At 35.1% G+C, this 19,633-nt stretch overlaps 1 protein-coding gene across 1 annotated transcript in view; it reads right to left on the bottom strand.

Moving 5' to 3' along the window:
* Window positions 1-19,633, bottom strand: part of LRBA (LPS responsive beige-like anchor protein) — a 564,845-nt gene that overhangs the window by 121,000 nt on the left and 424,212 nt on the right. Inside the window, exons 44-45 of the mRNA XM_054717692.1 lie at window positions 18,770-18,910; window positions 17,676-17,795 (exon numbers count right to left, since the gene is read on the bottom strand). Of these exons, the coding sequence (XP_054573667.1) occupies window positions 17,676-17,795; window positions 18,770-18,910 (261 nt within the window). The remainder of the gene's footprint in view (window positions 1-17,675; window positions 17,796-18,769; window positions 18,911-19,633) is intronic.

Below are 19,633 nucleotides of genomic sequence, written 5' to 3'. Positions count from 1 at the left end.
TTTAAAAACATCAAAATTTATAATTAGTCTAGAAAATGACCTGCATAAGAAATTGGGTAAACTAAATATGAGTTTAATATGATATTTAATAAGCAGAGAAATGTAGCCAGTTGGGTTTTTAATAAGCCCCATGTATAACTAGTTCTGAGGTCCTATAGATCAGACATGGGTCAGTGATGCAGTGGTCTTTCAGATACCCCCTCAGGGCCAGCTAGGCAGGCCAGGCTTTCCAAACAGTTGAGTAAAATAGGGAGGTCATCAGATTTAGGACAAGGTCAGTATGAACTCGCCAGAGTAAAGGAAAAAAATCCAGCAGGAATTAAGCTATTATCACCTCCATCATCCATGTGAAATGTTGTTTGACTGTGAGTTGTACATCCTTTGTTTACAAGCACAGTAATTAACTAAGCATGGTAGAAATGAGCTTGCCCTCCAAATTCCTGACAACCACCTGGTCATTGGATTTGAAAAACATTTAAACTAAGCAATTTTTAAAAAGTAAAGAACCCTGTTAAATTTTCACCATAAATGAAAAGATAAAATAGCCACCCCCAAATTTTAAGATTCTCATCTCCAAAAATGATGCATGCAAGTCTAATTGACAAAAGGAGGAGAGACATATGAGTGTTATTTTATCCAACAAAAAGCTATAGCCAATTTGAGCTAACATTTGTTGCATGACATGAGTCAGGTACTAAAATAAACTCTTAAAACTTATTATATTTAATCTTCATAATAACTATACAAAGTAAGGTAGGATCTTCATTTTAAAAATGAATTAAGGGTCAAAGAGGTTAAGTAATTTTGCTCAAACTTACACAGCTGTTTTATGATATATTTAGAACTTAGATCAAGACTTGTCTATCTGTAAAGCCTGTGTATTTAATCAGTAAATTACATGGGTTCTACTTATACAGTATCCACAATGCTAATCATTTAAAATATGTGTTTGACATATATTCTAAGTTGTTTTTAAAAGCAAACATAAACTTTTCATTCTTTTGTGATACACAGATGTTCTCCTGAAAAAAACAGATATAGTACATACATGTAAAATGTATATATACTACACATATAGCACTTATTATTTAATAAAATTAATCAAACCAGGAAGAAATTTTAAAATATGCTATAATTATTTATTCAAATATGAAAGTAAGCCATTTTATAACTATCTATTAACTAGTGGCCCAGTGCATGAAATTCATGCACATTAAAAGGGAACTAATTAGAGGAAATATTTTAATATTGCTATTTGCCCTTTGTTTATAATAGAAATGTCTGAGATGAAAGAAAATTAGTAAAATGTATATGAAAATCTCCCTCCTGTCAGAGTCCGGGGCACATTGTGGGACCTAGAGTCAAGTCCCTGCCCACCACCCACACGTGCTTCAAAAACACAGGAGACCCAGACCCAGCTGGCCCCACCCCCATTGGGTGAGACCCAGACTCAGCCGGCCCCACCCCCACCAAGCCCCTCTAGGTGGGGGGCGCAACCACAGGTCCCCCGTCAAGCTCTGCCAGACGAGGGGTGTGGCCTCAGGTCTCCCGGCCTGGTGCTGGGGCAGGGGCACAGCCTGAGGTCCCCTGTCAAGCCCCGCCGGGCGGGGGGCGTGCGGCCTGAGGTCCCTCACCCCAGCCGGCGCCATGCAACCTCAGGTCCCTGCTGTTTGGTCATGACGTTATGGCATCCCAGCTAATTTGCATATTCCTCTATTATATCTACACTAATAAAAGAGAAATATGAAAATTGACCGTACCTTTGCTACACCCACCAGCCAATCAGGAGTGAGTATGCAAATTAACCTGACAAAGATGGTGACGGCCCCGCCCCCCAGCCGCTCTGGGCCTCTGGGCAGCATGCATGCAGGTTCAAAGTGGCCGGGCAGGGCGGGACGCCTGCTCTGAGGGGGAGGGCAGGGGCAGAGGGAGCTACAGGAGCGGCGCTCCGCCGGGAGCGAAGACTGAAGGCGGCGGCCAGAGCGAAGGCCTGGGTCCCAGGTGCCGGAGGAAAACCAGTGCCAGCAGCCAGGGGAAGGAAGGCCTATTGCATGAATCTCTTCGTGCAACAGGTCCCTAGTAGATAGATAATTTGCTCAAGTGTGCATTCAATATATTCCAACTTAGACAAACTTACCAAAATGTCTTATTTTTTTATTCCCTATTACTTGAGCTACTTCTACAATAAGAAAAATGACTATCCCTACCTTGTATATTAAAAAACAAAAGCAGTTATTTTGGCTTAAAGAAGTACTTAATTCTTCCCATTTCAATAATACCCACTCACTCCATGCCCACCCCCAAACACTAACAAATGGAGAAGGTTGTGCTTCTTGGCATGCTAAATATAAGTTTACTTAACTAGAAATTAAATGGAGCAAATATAGACATAAAACACATAAGAAAATTTTCACATATGATATGAAGAAAGCACTTTTAAGACTTAATGGACCATGTTAAATTTTCAGTTATATAATTTCTAACATGGGAGGAGGGAATAGTAACTCATCAATTTCCATAATTACCACAGATTTTATTTGAGGTTTCCTACTAAAGATATCCTATAAATTTTGTAAAAGATATTTCAAAATTAAAATTTTAAATCTTATTAATTAAAAATTAAGCTTAACATTTCACTTGAAATTTATTAATATTTGTTCTGGCCTCTTAATCTTGACCTCTGACCCCCATATCCACCCATTTCAATAGAGAAATCAGGTATTTCCAGAACTTCTGCATGGTCCAGAGCAGAGACTCCTGAAGACACCCTCTTTTTCTCTTTTGTGAAATTCTAAGCAAGCAGATTATGTAAGGTGTCCAGGACAAGCAGTGTCAAAGTTAGTGTTTTTAAAAAGACAGAAGCCAAGGAAGAGAGAGAAAATATCCCCAAGATTAGGGAGGCAAATCTGTAATTAGCTTTCTTTCAGCCTGAGGGAGAGGAGAAGGATGGAGTTAGGCTGGAACCCAGGGGATGGAGAGTGTGATGGGGGTCACTACTTGCTCATTTGGGGTCTCTGTATGAACTAGAAAAAGGCAAGCCTTCTGGGCTAATGCAGCCCTAAGGGAACTCAGGTTGGTAAGTGGAGAACTGGATTTCTGTTCTTTTTCCCTTCAGTCAAGAACCCTTGCATGGAAAGTAAACTGTTGAACTGTACGTGGTGACCATATGAGTGTATACATAGGGAAGCTAGTCCCTTGGTCCCAGGATTTTTGGCATCAGCAAATATTTCTTAATCCGAGCTTGGTATATCAGCAGAGCTGTCTGCTTCCAAAAAAACCCGTGCCTTAGAGAGTGAGAATATGACAGTAAGGAATTAAGATGTGAAGGCCAATTTTCTAGGTACCACTTACGCCTGGATCTCATTCAAGTCTTGGGAAAAGGAGGCTCCTGCCCTCCCCTTTAATGACTGTGGAATGAATTTCTATATAGATACTTTGAAAAATATGTCTTGTTTACCTGAACTGGTGGTTGTGAATTTATATATATTTCAATGATAAAAAGCTACCAATGTATTCAATGATAATTATTTCTAGAAAACAAAATGATAAGAAGAATTAAGTATGGGCAGAAATACAAATAGAATGTGTTGCTTTTAATTAAAAAATAAAACTTTTAAGAAGTTCCTATTAAAATATTTTTCTTAAGCCTTGGGTAGATACAAAGGGTAATGTAACATACCATTATCACAAAAAAAACCACATTTATTTAGTTTTTACTCTTTGCAGAGAACTATGGTAGGGTCTGGAATGTGGACCTGTTAGGGTCTTCTCCCTTGCAGATCACATTTAAATTGCTAAGAAAGAGTGAAAGAATATATTCATTAAGAGGAAATTAGTTATAGAACAAATAACGCTCTAGAAATTAAAAAAAGAAAATGATGTCTAAAAGTTGGAATGGTCAGAGTAAGTCTTAGGCAATGAACATAATAGATTGTATTCCTCTAATCCAATACTCATCAAACTGTACTCCAATTGTTTGCTTGTATCTCCCTCTAAATTGAAGGCTCCATGAGACTGAGGACTTTACCTATCTTGTTCACCACTACACCTCCAAAGCCTAGACACTGAATCTGACACATTAGCAATTCAGTGAAAATCTGTTGACTGAATGACTGAAAAATGATATTTAAACTCAATGATAAATAATCAGAGGGAAAAAACTAGAACAATTCTGACAAGGGGAATATTTTAAAAGAGGTATAGAGACTACAATATGAGTATCATTGTGTCCAATGATCAATGAAGAAGTATTTCATTGATTTAGAGAAGACTACATAAACAAAGTGGGAAGTAAATTGGAGACATAGGTAAGGTCAAAGCGTGGAAAGCCTGAATGCCAGGCTACAAAGTTCAGCTTATTCTCCATAAGAATTTTTTTTCCATAAGGGGATTTAAAAAATGAACCTGAATTTAAAATAGGTGTTCCCAAGAAATACTGACGATAAAGAAGTAGTACAAAGAACATCATTATATAAGCACAAAATTAAATAAAACAATGAGCATATATGCTTAAAACATATTATAACTTCATTATAAAGAAATCTGCATGAATACATAAATCAGTTGATGGGAGTTGAATATACTCTTAATGTAAAACAAACATGCTGAATTCAACTGAGGTACACAAACATGGACAAAAAATATATAGGCAATATGCATGACAATGACATTCAAGTTATACAGCAGAATTTCATCTTAATCCTGAATGCATCTTTCTAAGAAACATGACTCGCTATTACTGAATATTACAGTTTTAAAATTATCTCCTTTGACAGATGAAATTTAGTAACAGAGTCAAAGATTAAGTCTTTCTAAGACTTCTAATGTATACTTACAAAGTGAAGTATGTTTTATATTCATCAGAACAGAACATTCAGCTCTGGATAAAAAACACATGTTCAGCAATTCTTTAAAACATCAGTAGAAAATGATAAGTAAACAACACTGACAGAAGACAGAGATATTTACAATTCACATTTTCTCCTGACTTGCTGACAATGATTTTAATCTCTATCACTTAATTAGGCAGATGGGTCTTAGAGGCAGGTAACATGGTCAAAATGTATTGTATCATCTCTTAAAATAAAAATTTGAAAGGTTCAACGAAAGGTTATACCACAGTTCAGGATAAGCCCATTGCTTTGATCACAAATCCCAAGGCTTTCACGGAATAATGACAAGGATTGGTTGTGACCACACATATGCTTTAGTTTTCTGTATTAAGGTAGGATCCCAACTGATGTGAAGGGCCTCTTCAGAGAGGCTGTATGATTCTCCTGCTAACAGTCACCAATTTTGTCAATTGAACTAAAATCATTACTTCAATAATGCCAAGGCACCTGTGACAAATATAATCTACTAACCCAAAGAAACAATATAATCAAAATAAAAATAAAGATGCTATATCACAGCTAAAATTAAATTTTTATTTTATTCTTACAAAAATATGAAATCCTGACAACTCAAATATCAGCATGATCGCAAGGTAACTAATTCAATACACACTGCTTTTGGGACATTGATAGTAATAAAAATGTGAAAGCAAAATTTTTAGATTTTCACAATTGGAAAAGAATATATTTTATCAAAGAAAAAAATTAAACGTAACAAAAAAAGGTGAATGAACAATATATTACAAAAAATAATGTATATGCTCTGATACATTTTAACTTTCAAGTATTTTGTTAGCCCACAAATGAAAAAACTTGTTAAAAACTTAGAGTTGAATTGTACCTATAAGTCATTTTAAATAAACTGCATATCTGAAAGTTTTCAAATTAATGTTTAAATTTACTTTCTCTTTATTTAGCAGATAAAATACTGTGTGTGTGTGTGTGGGGGGGGAGGGTTGTGTGTGTGTTTAGTAAAAGAAACATAACAATTTTTAAAATTGGAGAAGGAAAAATAATCCATAACACTTCTACAAGAATCCTGTAAATACCATGTGGTTTCAGATATTAGAAACTGTCATTTTTAATGCATTAAATTAAAGAAAAATCATAAATTACTAACCAATAGATAATAGATAATCTATCTCAATCTAATATAGTGAAGACAATAATTGGGTTTGAGTCTTGTCTACTCAAATTACTGGTCACATGCCCTTAAATTAATTCAATTTTTCCTGACCCTGACTCCCCTCAATGGCTACTTCTAAAACACAAGGTTATTGTGAGGTTAATATGAGATAATACAGAACTCTACATGCACATAAGATCTTACTACTATTATTAGCATCATTAATGTGACCTCTGATAAAAACCCCAAATTACAGACTCAACTTGCCTGATTCTTAAAGCCAACAGGACATTCACTGAATTATGCTCATTCATAAAAGCATTTAATGTCATTCTACAGGCATTTAATAAAATTTACTTTTAAAAATTAATGTGTGCACAAAAATATTTGAGACTTCATAATTGCTACTAAATAACTATCACATTAAAAACACATTTATTATTTTTTATTAGCAAAGACAGTATGGCTTAACATGTCTCACTTTATGATGAATACCCTCAATATTTTATAGTTCTCTCCTGCTTTCAACACATTTTTCACTTCCATATTTGGCTGGACATTTTCACTCAGCCTTTTGCTGTTCCAGGCCCCTATGTTCAAGGAAATTGTAACTTGGGAAGAGAGAATAATCATTAATAATGCAAACATCAGGTATGCTGTAGCTGCCGGAAGAGAAGACATAAATTAAATGCCCACCTTAAATTCTTTCTGAAACAGTTGTAAAATATATACATATTACTATGAGTGCAGGTGAGAAGAGTTAATGTAAGTGTCTATGAACACATTAATGAACAGTCTAAATTTTTAATTGAACAAAAGTATATTCTGATCACCAATCAAAAAACAAATCAAAGCTGATGTGTGTACACTTTTATAATTTAGGATGACAGGAACGTTTTCTAAGTGCCTTAAAAGATTTTTTTCCTGCCTAGCATAAAAAGTTTCAAGTAATCTTTATCAAAGAATAAAAACAAAATAACTCATTGTAGACATAAATGTACAAAGTTCAATGCTAAAAAAAATAGTACAGCAGGTCCTTGGATAATGTTATTTTGGTTGATGAGATACCATAGGAGTTTAACTGTTGTTTATATCAATTAACCTATGGCAAAATTGGTTTTGTTATATGTTTCGCTTAAAGTCACCTTTAAGTGAGGACTTAGTGCACATGAGTACATCATTTAACCTTCTGATACATGAAAAAGAAAAAGATTAAAGAGATGTGGTTAAATGAACGAATCTGCTAGTTAGGCATAAGTGATGTATAAAAAAAAGGATGAACAGATAAACAGTTCAGTTAGTATAAGTGTTTTACATTTGCTAAGAGAGAGCTGAGACTGCTAGAGCACACTCTAAAGTGGATGTGTGAAAGGGAGAGAGAAGGATGGAAAAATAGAAACTTGAAAGAAGAAGATAAAAATAAACAACAGAGAGAAAGAGAGGAGGGGAAAGGCATGGCGGGAGGAGGCAGAAGAAAGGGAGTACATGAGCCAGAGTGTCTAAGGGATATATGGCAAGGAATGAGTTTAATTTTAGTTTCCTTTAGCATGTCTGAAAAACAGGAAGAATAAATGATAAAAACTAAGAAAATAAAATTACCCAATCATCAAAGTTTAAGGTATATTTTTTAAAACAAATGCATCAAGAACTGTATTTCCAGCAATTACATTTAACTGTAGCTAAACACTTACTTAAAGATGGCTGTAATGCTGATACTATCAGCGTCCACGGAATGTATTATGGTAGGCAGTGTAGTCATAGGGGATAAGGAAGCTAACTCAAATTACAGACCCCTGGGATTTTGGAGGTAGAAGAGGGCAAGTCAAAGGTCTCATGTTTTACAAATCTCACAAGACACAAATAAAACTATTCTATGATCATATCCATTTTGTAGTCCTTAACAAACACATGTGCACTTAAAACTTTTAAGGGTTGGTTTTTAAAGCTAAAACTAATTACTATAATATTACTGATGGGCATTTATTTAGTAATATCTTAGGATTTAATTGCATTCCATTTACTTAATTATAAGTATTAAATATGCTGTACTGAGCTTACCAATTTCATAACTTAATATGAACTTTATATTCATCACTAACAATCCATAATGAATTATAAGATAGGTTTTTAAATTAAATATCTAAGATATGGCCAGTGACAAGATGTCCACATGGAATTCTTTTGTAAAGTGGTAACAGTAAAAACTCAATCTATCTTTATGGGTCAGCAGATGACAGTCAGCGTTCAGTTTTCTTATGGCCAGAAAAGCCTTTCCTAAAATAGGGCTGTCAGAAGCCCATTCCATGTGGAGCACATATCCACTTGGGTTTGCTGTGCCCTTCTGACTAGGGTGGCCATGCTCTTCTTTTTCCTAAGGTGCCCTCTCTCTCTTCCCCAGGCTCTTTCACTGACTTCTCTTTTTTGGACAACTTTAAATCTATGCATTCTTTCATTTCATTAAATCAATATTTGCTGATTTCTAACTAACTGCAAGGCATGTTCTAAATGCTGAGGTTATAAGGTGGATAAAATTAAAACGTCTTCACTTCCATAGACCCTTAGTGATGGAGACATAAAATAAATAATCCACTATATGTATATCATGTCAAAGAGTGAAAGTACTGTGTAAACAATAAAACAAGGTAAGGGGATAGAGAATGATTTTAGAGAGGGAGTTCAGTGTAAGTCCACTCTGGGGAGGTGACATCTAGGAAAAGTGGTTCAAGCATAGAGAACATTCTATTCAATGCCACTCGAACAGGAGTGCACATGACATTTTTGAAGAGGAACAACAACAAAGGCAAGTGAGGCTGCGGTAGAGGAAGAATCTGAGAGGCAACCAGATATATGGGGCCTCAAGGCTAAAGTAAGAACCTGAGTTAGGTTCCATTAGATGAGCCATCATAGGAGAGATTGACCAGAGGAATATGACCTGATTTACAAAGCAAGAAGATTATTCTTGTTGTGCCCTATGGAGAAAACACCACATGGGAAACAGCCTTAGGGTGGATGTGGTGATAACTGGTCAGATTCTGCATACATTCTGAAGGGTGAGAAGCTAGGCAGTGGTGTGTGTATGAAAGGGAGGAACCAAAGACTCTAAGCTTTCTAAAGGTCTGAGCAAACTCAGTAAATGGTACTGTCTTTTAGTGAGATGGCAAACACTGAGGGAAGAGAGGACATTGAGGGCATTAAAAAAAATGTCTGAGCTAGATGTATAAATCTACATTTCAGGAAGAGCATGAGATAAGGGGCAATCGCTAGGGAGCCAGTGTTCATGCAGAAGAGAGTCAAAGACTAAGCCCTAAGGTACTCTAGTGATTTAGGGTCTGAAAACAAGATAATCCAGTAGACTTAGAAAAGAGATAAAAAGGTAGCCAGGAGCTCTCACTGGTTTGGCTCAGTGGACAGAGCATCAGCCTGCGAACTGAAAGGTCCTGGGTTCGATTCCAGTCAAGGGTACATGCCCAAGTTGCAGACTTGACCCCCAGTAATGGGGCGTGCAGGGGGCAGCTGATCAATGATTTTCTCTCATCATTGATGTTTCTATCTTTCCCTTTCTGTCTGAAATCAATAAAAAAATATATCTGTTTTGTTTTTTTTAAAAAAAGGTGGCTAGGAGAGAATGGGTCCTTATTTAGGAAACCAAGTGAAAGAACTGCTACAAGGAAAATGGATCAATTAATTGTGTCAGTAATGCTGACAGATCAAGTAGATGAGAACTGACAGTGCACACTGGACAACAGGGAAATTGTTCATCATCAATGACTCTGACAAGACTGGTTTCAATAAAGTAGTGGGAAGTCAACCAAATGCCGTGTCCTGGAGAATTATTTTTAACCTGTCCCTTGAATTCATCCCGTTAGCTAGTTGAGGAATTTAACACATTGAGGACCTGTAGTTTTATTGCTAGCTTTACCCAGTGGCCAGATAAGTTTCTATTAAACAAGGATAAAAACCATTTTACATAAATGTTAAAAGCACGCCTTAAAATTAAATACCCAATTGCATTTTGAAGTTATTTATTACATGTTCTTACAAGCTAATTTTTTTTAAAGTATGATACTTTGTAAAACACTGTGTAATATGAAAACACGAGAATTCTCGTGATCCGTCGCAATGTGTTTTAACATCTTTCCTTTTACCTGACTGTAATGGCCTCCTGACATTTCTCCCAGCCTCAAGCTCTCATCCTCTTTCCCCAATCGCTGGACCTATTTTCCACACTTTGGCCATAGTGATTTCTTTTATACCAGAGCCAGTTACCAGCAGGAGATGGTAAATGACAGCCCATGGGCCCAAAGTGACCTGTCACCTATTTTTACAAATAAAATTTTATTGGAACTCATTCATACTCATTTGTTTACATATTGTCTGTGTCTACAGTGGGAGATTGCATAGACTTCAAATCGAAAAAGTTATTATCTGTTTACAGAAAAATTTTGCTGAACTGGCCTATAGAATTAAGCTAAATATCTTTAGAATATTACCAAGAGTCTTCATATTAGACCACAACTGTCTTTCAGTATGTCTCGTTTTATGTTTTCTACACATCAAAGTACATAAGACCAATTAGCAGACCAATAAAGCATTCCCCAAGGTGCAAAGCAGTTACCCTAATTTTATTAATGTCCTTTTTCTTGCTTAAAAAATTCTTCTACACTTCATCAAAGCATCCATTTAATAAATATTTAATTTAGTACCTACTATGTTCCAGGCACTATTTTAAGCTTTAGGAAAAAACCAATGAGCAGAACAGTTCAGAATTTTTGCTTGGTGGAGCTAATGTTCCAATAGGGTAAGACATAATAAACAAACAAATAAATATATGTATGTGAGATGGCGAGCGATATGAAGAAAAATCAAATGGGGAAGTGATTAAATGTGCACGGGGTGAGTCATTGATAATGTAACTTTGAATAGAGATGACAAACAAGGCCTTTGCTCAAAGGTGACATTGAAGCAAAATCTTGAAAGGGGTGAAGAAATAAATCCATAAGAATTTATGGAGGAATTTTTCAAGTGAAAGTAAAAGTAAAAGCAAGGGCCCCAAGGTGTATCTAAAGAATACCAAGGAGGTCCTGTTGAGCTAGGCCTGAATGAGGAAGGGGCAAACAGTATAATGAGAGGCCAACTGGAAAAGGATTCTGGAGGGGAGAGGAGGCAGTATAGGGTCTTACCTGGTAAGGACTTTAGCTTTTACTCCCATCTGGAAAACCACTTACTAAGATGGAGAGGACTGTGAGAAGAGCAGGTTTGAAGGAATAAAGATCAGGAATTTGGTTTTAATGTGTTAAGTCTGAGATACATTTTATATGTTGAAATAAAGATGTCAAGGAGGGAGTCAGATATCAGAAGAAATGTCCAAAGTAAAGACATAAATTTAGGAGGTTTGTTAAAACTCCCTTGCATCCTTTAAAATAGAACTCAAATATCACATGTCCTATGAAGTCATCTACAACCCTTCTCCACAGTCAGAATTAATTTCATTTTGTTCTTATCTATTTATAGCACTTATCACTGCCTAATTTATATTGAAAATAGTTTTACGTATACCTGTCTTTCTCACCTGGAGATATGTGAAGTAAAGAACTATGTTTATCTTAACTTTTTAACCCCAAGTGCTCTCCACTATATACTGCATATGATAAATAATCAACAAATGCGGGCTTAACTAAATGTGTTTGGAGGATTTTATTTCACCTGTCATAGGAAGTTTTCTCCATGAAGACAGGAAGCTAGATACCTGTGCCCTAACAAAACTTGCTCTTCTTCTGTGTTCTCTACACACATGCCCAGGTCAAATTAAATTTCCCTCTCTCTCTCTCATCTGGCAAGACAAATCAGTCTCCAAATCCTAACAATTCTAACCTAAATATGTCTTAAATTCATACACATTTCTCTAGTACCATTATCACTACTGAGTTTAAGCTTCCATTTCCTTTGGTCTAATTCTTTTAACAGCTTCTAGACTGTTTCCACTCTTGCTCACAGTATAATTCATATTCAAACACCAATCACAGTGATCTCTCAGTTCATATCTCCTCTGCTTCTACCCGTCCAATGTCTCCCTCCTGCCCTCAGGATGAAGTAACCTCTTTACCAAAGTACTGAAAGCTCAATTTTCACCTTTCATCTCCCTTCTCTTAGTTTCAGATGCTGTACCTATGAGCCTACAGAGTCCTTATTACACTGAAAGGCTGAGATGGTTTTAATATCAGTATCTGCTCTCGTGCAAATGTTCACCCAAGGAAATGACTATGTTTTATTTGGTGCGGTATCAACCAGGGCCTGATAGTGTATAAACAAAATTAAAATAAAAATTTAAATATTAAATGCTATCTCAAGATTCTGTCAAACTTTTCACTCTAATTTTATTTTTAGCAAAGGTTATTTTAGTAATAAATTATTGTACTAAATTCTTAGCTTCTGGAGAAATACGAGTCTCCAACAATCTCCCCTTTAGATGCATTTATTACTGCCCCCTTTCAAAAATAATGAACCTTGGTGACAGTTATGACTCCTTCCACTCTCCAAGCCTGACTGTTAATCATTCCACAGGAGAGATGAAAAAGGGTTTAAACGGCAGTAAGTCCGTTTGTATTTAATCATTAGATTTAATTTATTGACACTAAAGGTACCTGAAATGAGAATTCTGCCTAGAAAAGCTTAGAGATTTGCCTAATATTTAGATGTGATTGTGTCATGAAATCCATTCAAGCTTTAGGAATCTGTGATTTGTTCTACAAAATTTAGTCATAATGGTTCAGGCTGAAGACAGTAATCTATTCTGCACCTCAGTTTCTAAAGTTAAGTGAGTTTTTAAGACTTGAAACAGAGAGTCTGCTTGGAATTAAAAATTATTATTTATCACGGTGATGATTCTCCAACCCAATTTTAGCACTTTCTATGCCAGTCCTCAAGACTACCTATTATATCTCCTACTGTCAGTTTATATTTAGATGAAATACAACATCAGGAAAATTGTTACGCAAAAGGATGAAGGAATCCATCTTTCCACAAGCAAAAAGTGATTCCTTGGTGTGATTCTGAAACAATGCCCCAAGTCTGCGCTGGCCAACACAGCAGCCACCAGCTGCAAGTGGATAGTAAATATATGAAATGTGGTTATATTTACATGGTGTAAATATAAAATATACACCTGATCTCAAAGGCAGTGGGGAAAAAGAATGCAAAGTAGCTAATTAATAATTTCACACTGGTTATATGCTGAGATAATAGTACTTTGGATATATCAGGTTAAATCGATTATTAAAATTTCACATGCTTTTTGGACAGTGGGGTAAGCCTACTTAGAGAACTGAGCAACGCTTCTCAACTGTTTCCCAAGCTGAATAAAAAGCACCATTGAGGGTCGTATCTTAAATGGAACCACAAAGAATGCACTAAAATATAAATGCTCCCCAAAACTTTAAACAGTAAATCATGCTAAAAATGAAAGACTGCTTTTAGTTAAATCTAATAAGGTCTCTCTCTTCTCTGAAATAAAAAGAATTCATATTTTTACCTTTACTTCATAGGAATAAACTTTAGTTTTTAGAAAAAATTATTCAGTATTAGCAGGATGCAAAAAAAAAAAAACCACAGGGATTCTAAGATATTAAAGTGCCAGTTCCCACCTTTAGCAAAAAAAAAAAAAAAAAAAAAAATGTTGCCCTGGTTGTCTTTCTCAGTGGTTAGAGCACTGGCCCATGTACTAAAGGATCATGGACTCGATTCCCAGTCAAGGGCACGTACCTTGGTTGCAGGTTCGATCCCCAACCCTGGTCTAGGGCACATGTAGGAGGTAACCAATCGATGTGCCTCTCTCACATTGATGTTTCTCTTGCTCACTTTCCCTCATTCTCTCTCTCCTTCCTCCTCCTTCCCTTTCACTGTCTCTAAAAATCAATGGAAAAAATATTCTCTGGTGAAGATGAACAAAACAAAAAAAGTTAAGTATTAGAAATGTTATACTAATATTTTCTAAAAAAAATAATTTAAATAAATCTTCTGTTCAAAAATGTCATATTTTAAAATACCATAAGAGCATATATTATATTAATCAATCAAGGTAATGATTTAGAATCCACTTAATAAATTGATTTCCACCACCCACCCTCATACTTCACTATCCCCTCTCAACTGTGTAACATTTTTCTCAGTGTTTCTAGAAACTCCAAGACAATACAAATAAAGATCAGACTATAATTAATATAATTCCATCTGAAATACATTATATCTCAATAAAATGTTCACACTATTAGAGTGATTTAAATGGGCTTTCTTACACATTTATTCTTACACACTGTGTTATATTAATTTAAACATGCTTTCTAACATGTTAAAATATAACACTTCTAAAGAGGCAAGATTAAAATAAAAGGCATGATTATATCCCTCCTTAGTTTTAGAAGGATCAACTGAAAGGAGGTTCTTTAAATAGCCTATGTAAACATAAGCTGTAGGTCCCAAATTTGCTGGTTATCAATATAGAAAATGGGGTAATTTATCAATAATATGCTATTTAACCTACAGATATTTTATGGTAAAAAAAAAGGAGAATATTCATATTGGTTAGAAGGGCAAGTAAGTTTCAGTAAAATTAGTCATAAAGAAAATTTCTGTGCCTCTTAACACAATGAAATGGTAGTTAAAATAAAGCTATATTTCCAACCAGGCTCCAATTAATCTGACATTTATAATTTTAAATTCAACTTTTCCCATGCTCTCCACTTTTTCATATAGATGCCCTATATAAACACTGCTAAAAAGATAGAAAGGCAGTAGCACAATAGCAAGAACTAACAGTCTAGTATGGTCTATTCAGTGGTCTGTTTTATTCAAGTCTGATGGTTCATTCAAAGGAAAGCAAGATGGATGTAAGTTCGTATTATTTGTGAATGAACAAAAATAATGAGCAAAATAAGGAAGGAGAAAAGTAAATAAGGTCATGTGTGCTTTTTTTTTTGAATGTTGTAGCTGTTTTTCATGGGTTTATTTATCTATTATGTTTACAGGTGGGATATGTTAAGAGAACTGTTTGAAAAAAATGGAACCATGTGCTGTGCTAATTAAAGAATTTTGAGAAAAAAGACTGAGATTTGGGAAAAGAGACAAAAAAAACTACAAGGATCTGTCATATGCCACCTCCTGTCCAATTAAGAATTAAGCAGGAAATATAGCACTGAGAGAGGGAGACAGTTGAAGATATCCACTATCTCTCTGTTACAAAGCAGGAAAAAATAATTTTCAAATTCACGATTTTGTTTTTATTTACACTACTAGCATTGAGTCTAAGTATGAATCTAAAAATGTGGTTATTAGATGCTTAATAAATGAAAGACTTTTAAAGGTTTTAAAAATTCTTAATTCTATAAACTAATAACAAAAAGTCAGACTTATCAATGTTTTTATGTGTTTATATCTCCCTACTACTTCTCAAAAGAGTTAAGTAATTAAGCAATTTGAGATTAGAAGTAGAATTCCATAACAACTATTAGCCCTAGCTGGTTTGGCTCAGTGGATGGAGCATTGGCCTGCGGACTGAAGGAATCCGAGTTCGATTCTGGTCAAGGGCACATGCCTGGGTTGCGGGCTCAGTCCCCAGTTGGGGGCATGCAGGGGGCGGCCGATCAATGATTCTCTCTCATCACTGATGTTTCTATCTCTCTCTCCCTCTCCCTTCCTCTCTGAAATCAATAAAAATATTTTTTTTAAAAATAACAACTATTAAATCTGTTATTCTCATTTACTGTTATCTAATATACACTGAGTGGCCAGATTATTATGATCTCTGAATGCATAATAATCTGGCCACTCAGTGTATATCCTATATAAAAAAAGGCTAATATGCAAATTGTCCCCTCGACCAAGAGTTCGACCAGTAGGCAGTCCAGTCAACTGCCCATGTCCCCTCCCCCTGGCCAGGCTGGCCGGACCCCACCCAAGCACGAATTCATGCATCGGGCCTCTAACACACACACACACACACACACACACACACACACACACACACACACACACACAGAGTGGCCAGATTACTATATGTTCAGAGATCATAATAATCTGGCCACTCAGTGTACATTCCGAAATTATCTACTGATGATTCTTAAAGAGTATGCTATATAATTGCAAGAGTATTACATACTACATTATTAGTGATATAAAAAAATTCTACAGATGTCCCAATATCTATGATTATTTCTGCATATGACAAAATCTTTAGTAAAATATCTTTAATATAAGCAATAATATACTCTAAATAAGACAAAGCATGTGAATACATTTTACAGACTGTTAAGTACCACACCTAAAAAGTAAAATATAGCCAAAACCGGTTTGGCTCAGTGGATAGAGCATCGGCCTGCAGACTGAAAGGTCCCAGGTTCGATTCTGGTCAAGGGCATGTACCTTGGTTGCGGGCACATCCCCAGTAGGGGGTGTGCAGGAGGCAGCTGATCGATGTTTCTCTCTCATCGATGTTTCTAACTTTCTATCCCTCTCCCTTCCTCTCTGTAAAAAATCAATAAAATATATATTTTTTTAAAAAGTAAAATATAATTATCATTATATTGAACTTTTAAGTACTCTTTAGTAACATAAACATTAGTAATGTAACTTCTCTTTTGAACCCCAATAGGGTACTTACCATTTTCTCACATATAGTATAATAATCTATGTATAATTCTTATACTTTTATGAGACTATAAGGAGCTTTACAATCATAGACATATCTCATTATATTCAACAGCATAAAACATTGATACTTTACTGAAAGAGACATTATTATTATGAAAATAAAATTCTGTACTTCTGAGCGTACAAAAAAAAGACTAGGAAGGGTTATATTAGCTAATTATGCAAAGTTTTTGATCTCTTACAGTAGTGAACATAGAGATAAGAGAACTCTTATTTCTCCTCAATAATAATGTAATCCTATACCAAACAGGGTCAGGTATGCATTTAGAACCAGAAGCAGGTCAAAGATAATTCTTTTAAGAATAGAGACATGGGGGCTGGCTGGCATGGCTCAGTGGTTGAGCGTCGACCTATAAACCAGGAGGTCACGGTTCGATTTCCGGTCAGGCCATATGCCCAGGTTGCGGGCTCTCGATCCCCAGGGTGGGGCGTGCAGGGGGCAGCCGATTAATGATTCTCTCTCACCACTGATGTTTCTATCTCTCTCTCTCTTCCTCTCTGAAATAAATAAAAATGTATTATTTATATTTAAAAAAGAATAGAGATATGGGATCTTTGAAATAAAACAAAATAAAAGTCTGGGATCTTCCTCATAATATATTTCTGACTATATATCTTTTTTGTTGTTGTTGAATTTGGAATTCCATTGAGCAAGCTGCATTACATCCGTAATAGACTTCCTTTTTAAAAAAAGGGGGAAGAAAACAACCATTCCACAACTAAAGAAAGAGACAAGAGATAAGAGACAGACATGCATACAGATAGAGACAGGCAGAGATCAGACACAGAAGAGAGAGACACAAATTCCGTATAGTGGTGCTTGGCCACTTAACTGAGACCTCATTCTTTGAAGCTTATCTTCAGTAAAAAGACTGTACTGCTAGAGAAAAATTGCCCACAATCATTCAACAAGGGAATTTCATGGGCAATAATTGTGAAATGAAATGTTTCTGTACCTTAATATCAGATGTATCACGCTGACTGTTTCGCCAAGCTCTGGAAATGGATGAAAAAGTTCGATCTGCATGATCAAATTTCCCTCCTTGCAAATTTAGGAAATATGTTGTGAAGGGTTCCTAAAAATAAGCAATTGAAAAAATCCATCATGCATAAAAATGTGGTTTTTATAAATCTTTACATCTAAATATTCTAATGACTAATATAGGCAGTGAATGAGAAGTATACCTAAATTATTACATTAATGTCCTCAAATTACTCTCTTTCCAAAGACTTATTCCCAAAATTTGGTATGTGTTACATATTTTAAACACTCTTCTTTCCAAGAATAATTTATTAATAACATTCAGACATAAATTAGATGGTATTTTCTTCATAGTACAGGGAAATTGTCCAATATGTAATTTTCCTATTGTTATGGCTCAATATTTAATTTATGATTAAGAAAAGAAAAATGTTTGGAAGATTTAAAAGCCTCCTCTTAGTTAAAGAACATTTAAACACATATTAGTGGATAATTGCTTGAAATTAGCTAAGCACTATAAATTACTTCTAGGATTTATGTCTGCCTGTACCCTTCTAACAAGCTTTAATTAATGATGTGCTGCTAATGCTTTCCCAAAGAAATTACTTTCTAGTAGATGAATCACCTTTCAATTTTACAGAAACATTTCTTGTTTAACCAATATATTATCAATACAAGGCAGCCTTGGTGTAACTTATAAATATATCTTATTCCATTTGGGGCAAATGAAATTCTAAAATATATGAATATATGTCTATGTTAATTAAATTTCATTTATTTTAAAAAAAACAACATTTGAATATAACCTATGATACAATCCAGAATCTGCTAAAATATCTATCATTTGAAGAGGCAAATTTAAGGGAAAAATTCACACAGTTAGAGGTGAAACATTTTTAAGGCAATTCTATAGTAATACATACCAAGAGGGATACAGAGATACTTACAACTAGAACCTTAATCACTGAAAAAAATTTAGCATTCAAAGAAGATGCTGATGATTTTTAATCACGGCATATTCTCCACAACATGAATTTATTCAAGGTTTATTATTCAAATTGAACTTACTATTCTTAGCAGCCATGCAAGAACAAAACTTGCAGTTGAGTAATGAGTACCATAGTGGAACTTTGGAACTTGATCATCTTCCCATGATTCATAACGCTCTGCAAAGAACGCTGCTCTTTTTGGATTCAAAGCTCCTACTGGCTGCCAATGGGGAGGAAAAACAAGAACACAAATGTAAGCATCCTTTATCACTTTCACTCCTCAAAATGTTGTCCTATTAGCAAGTTTGAAAGTGAATTAAAAACTATGTGTGTTATTTAAATTAAAACAGATTGTTACGTTCTGACAGTAGGTGGAAAAACAAACATTTTCAATGCAGGTTAAACATACACATATAATTGAATGGAGAAATCTGTCATTTCTCAATAAGTCTAGTTTCTGTTGAATAAGTGTCTTTAATCAGCCCATAAAAACCATTTTTAAAAAGACAATTACATGAAGTAAATATTAGCTATATAATATTTTGGAAAGCACCTATAAAATTCTATTTAGTTAATTAGAAGCAACAACCAGAAACAGAATCTTGAAGCTAGAGGATTAATTTATAAGTTAATTTATAAGGTTCTGAAAAGAGGATGGAATAAAATGGGAGTGAGCAAGGAGATTATGTGAAAAAGGGATTACATGTAGAAATTTCTACCAGGATGAGTAAAATCAGAACTTAAGGGGGAAATATGCCTGCATGAAATATAAAAAATACATTACATAGAAAGAATGGTACACAGATTACAAGGGGCTTACTGGAGTTATAATAGTGCCAAGTTAGAAGGTTATTTTGGAAAATAAAATGAGTCAGTATAGCCCTGGTCAGCTAGCACAATGTTTGAGCATTGCCCTGTGCACCAAAAGGTGGTGGGTTTAATT

Source organism: Eptesicus fuscus, chromosome 6, assembly GCF_027574615.1.
Source record: "Eptesicus fuscus isolate TK198812 chromosome 6, DD_ASM_mEF_20220401, whole genome shotgun sequence".
Lineage (NCBI taxonomy): Eukaryota > Metazoa > Chordata > Mammalia > Chiroptera > Vespertilionidae > Eptesicus > Eptesicus fuscus.
Note: the sequence above shows the minus strand (reverse complement) of the source record. Positions and strands in the feature narration are given on the sequence as shown.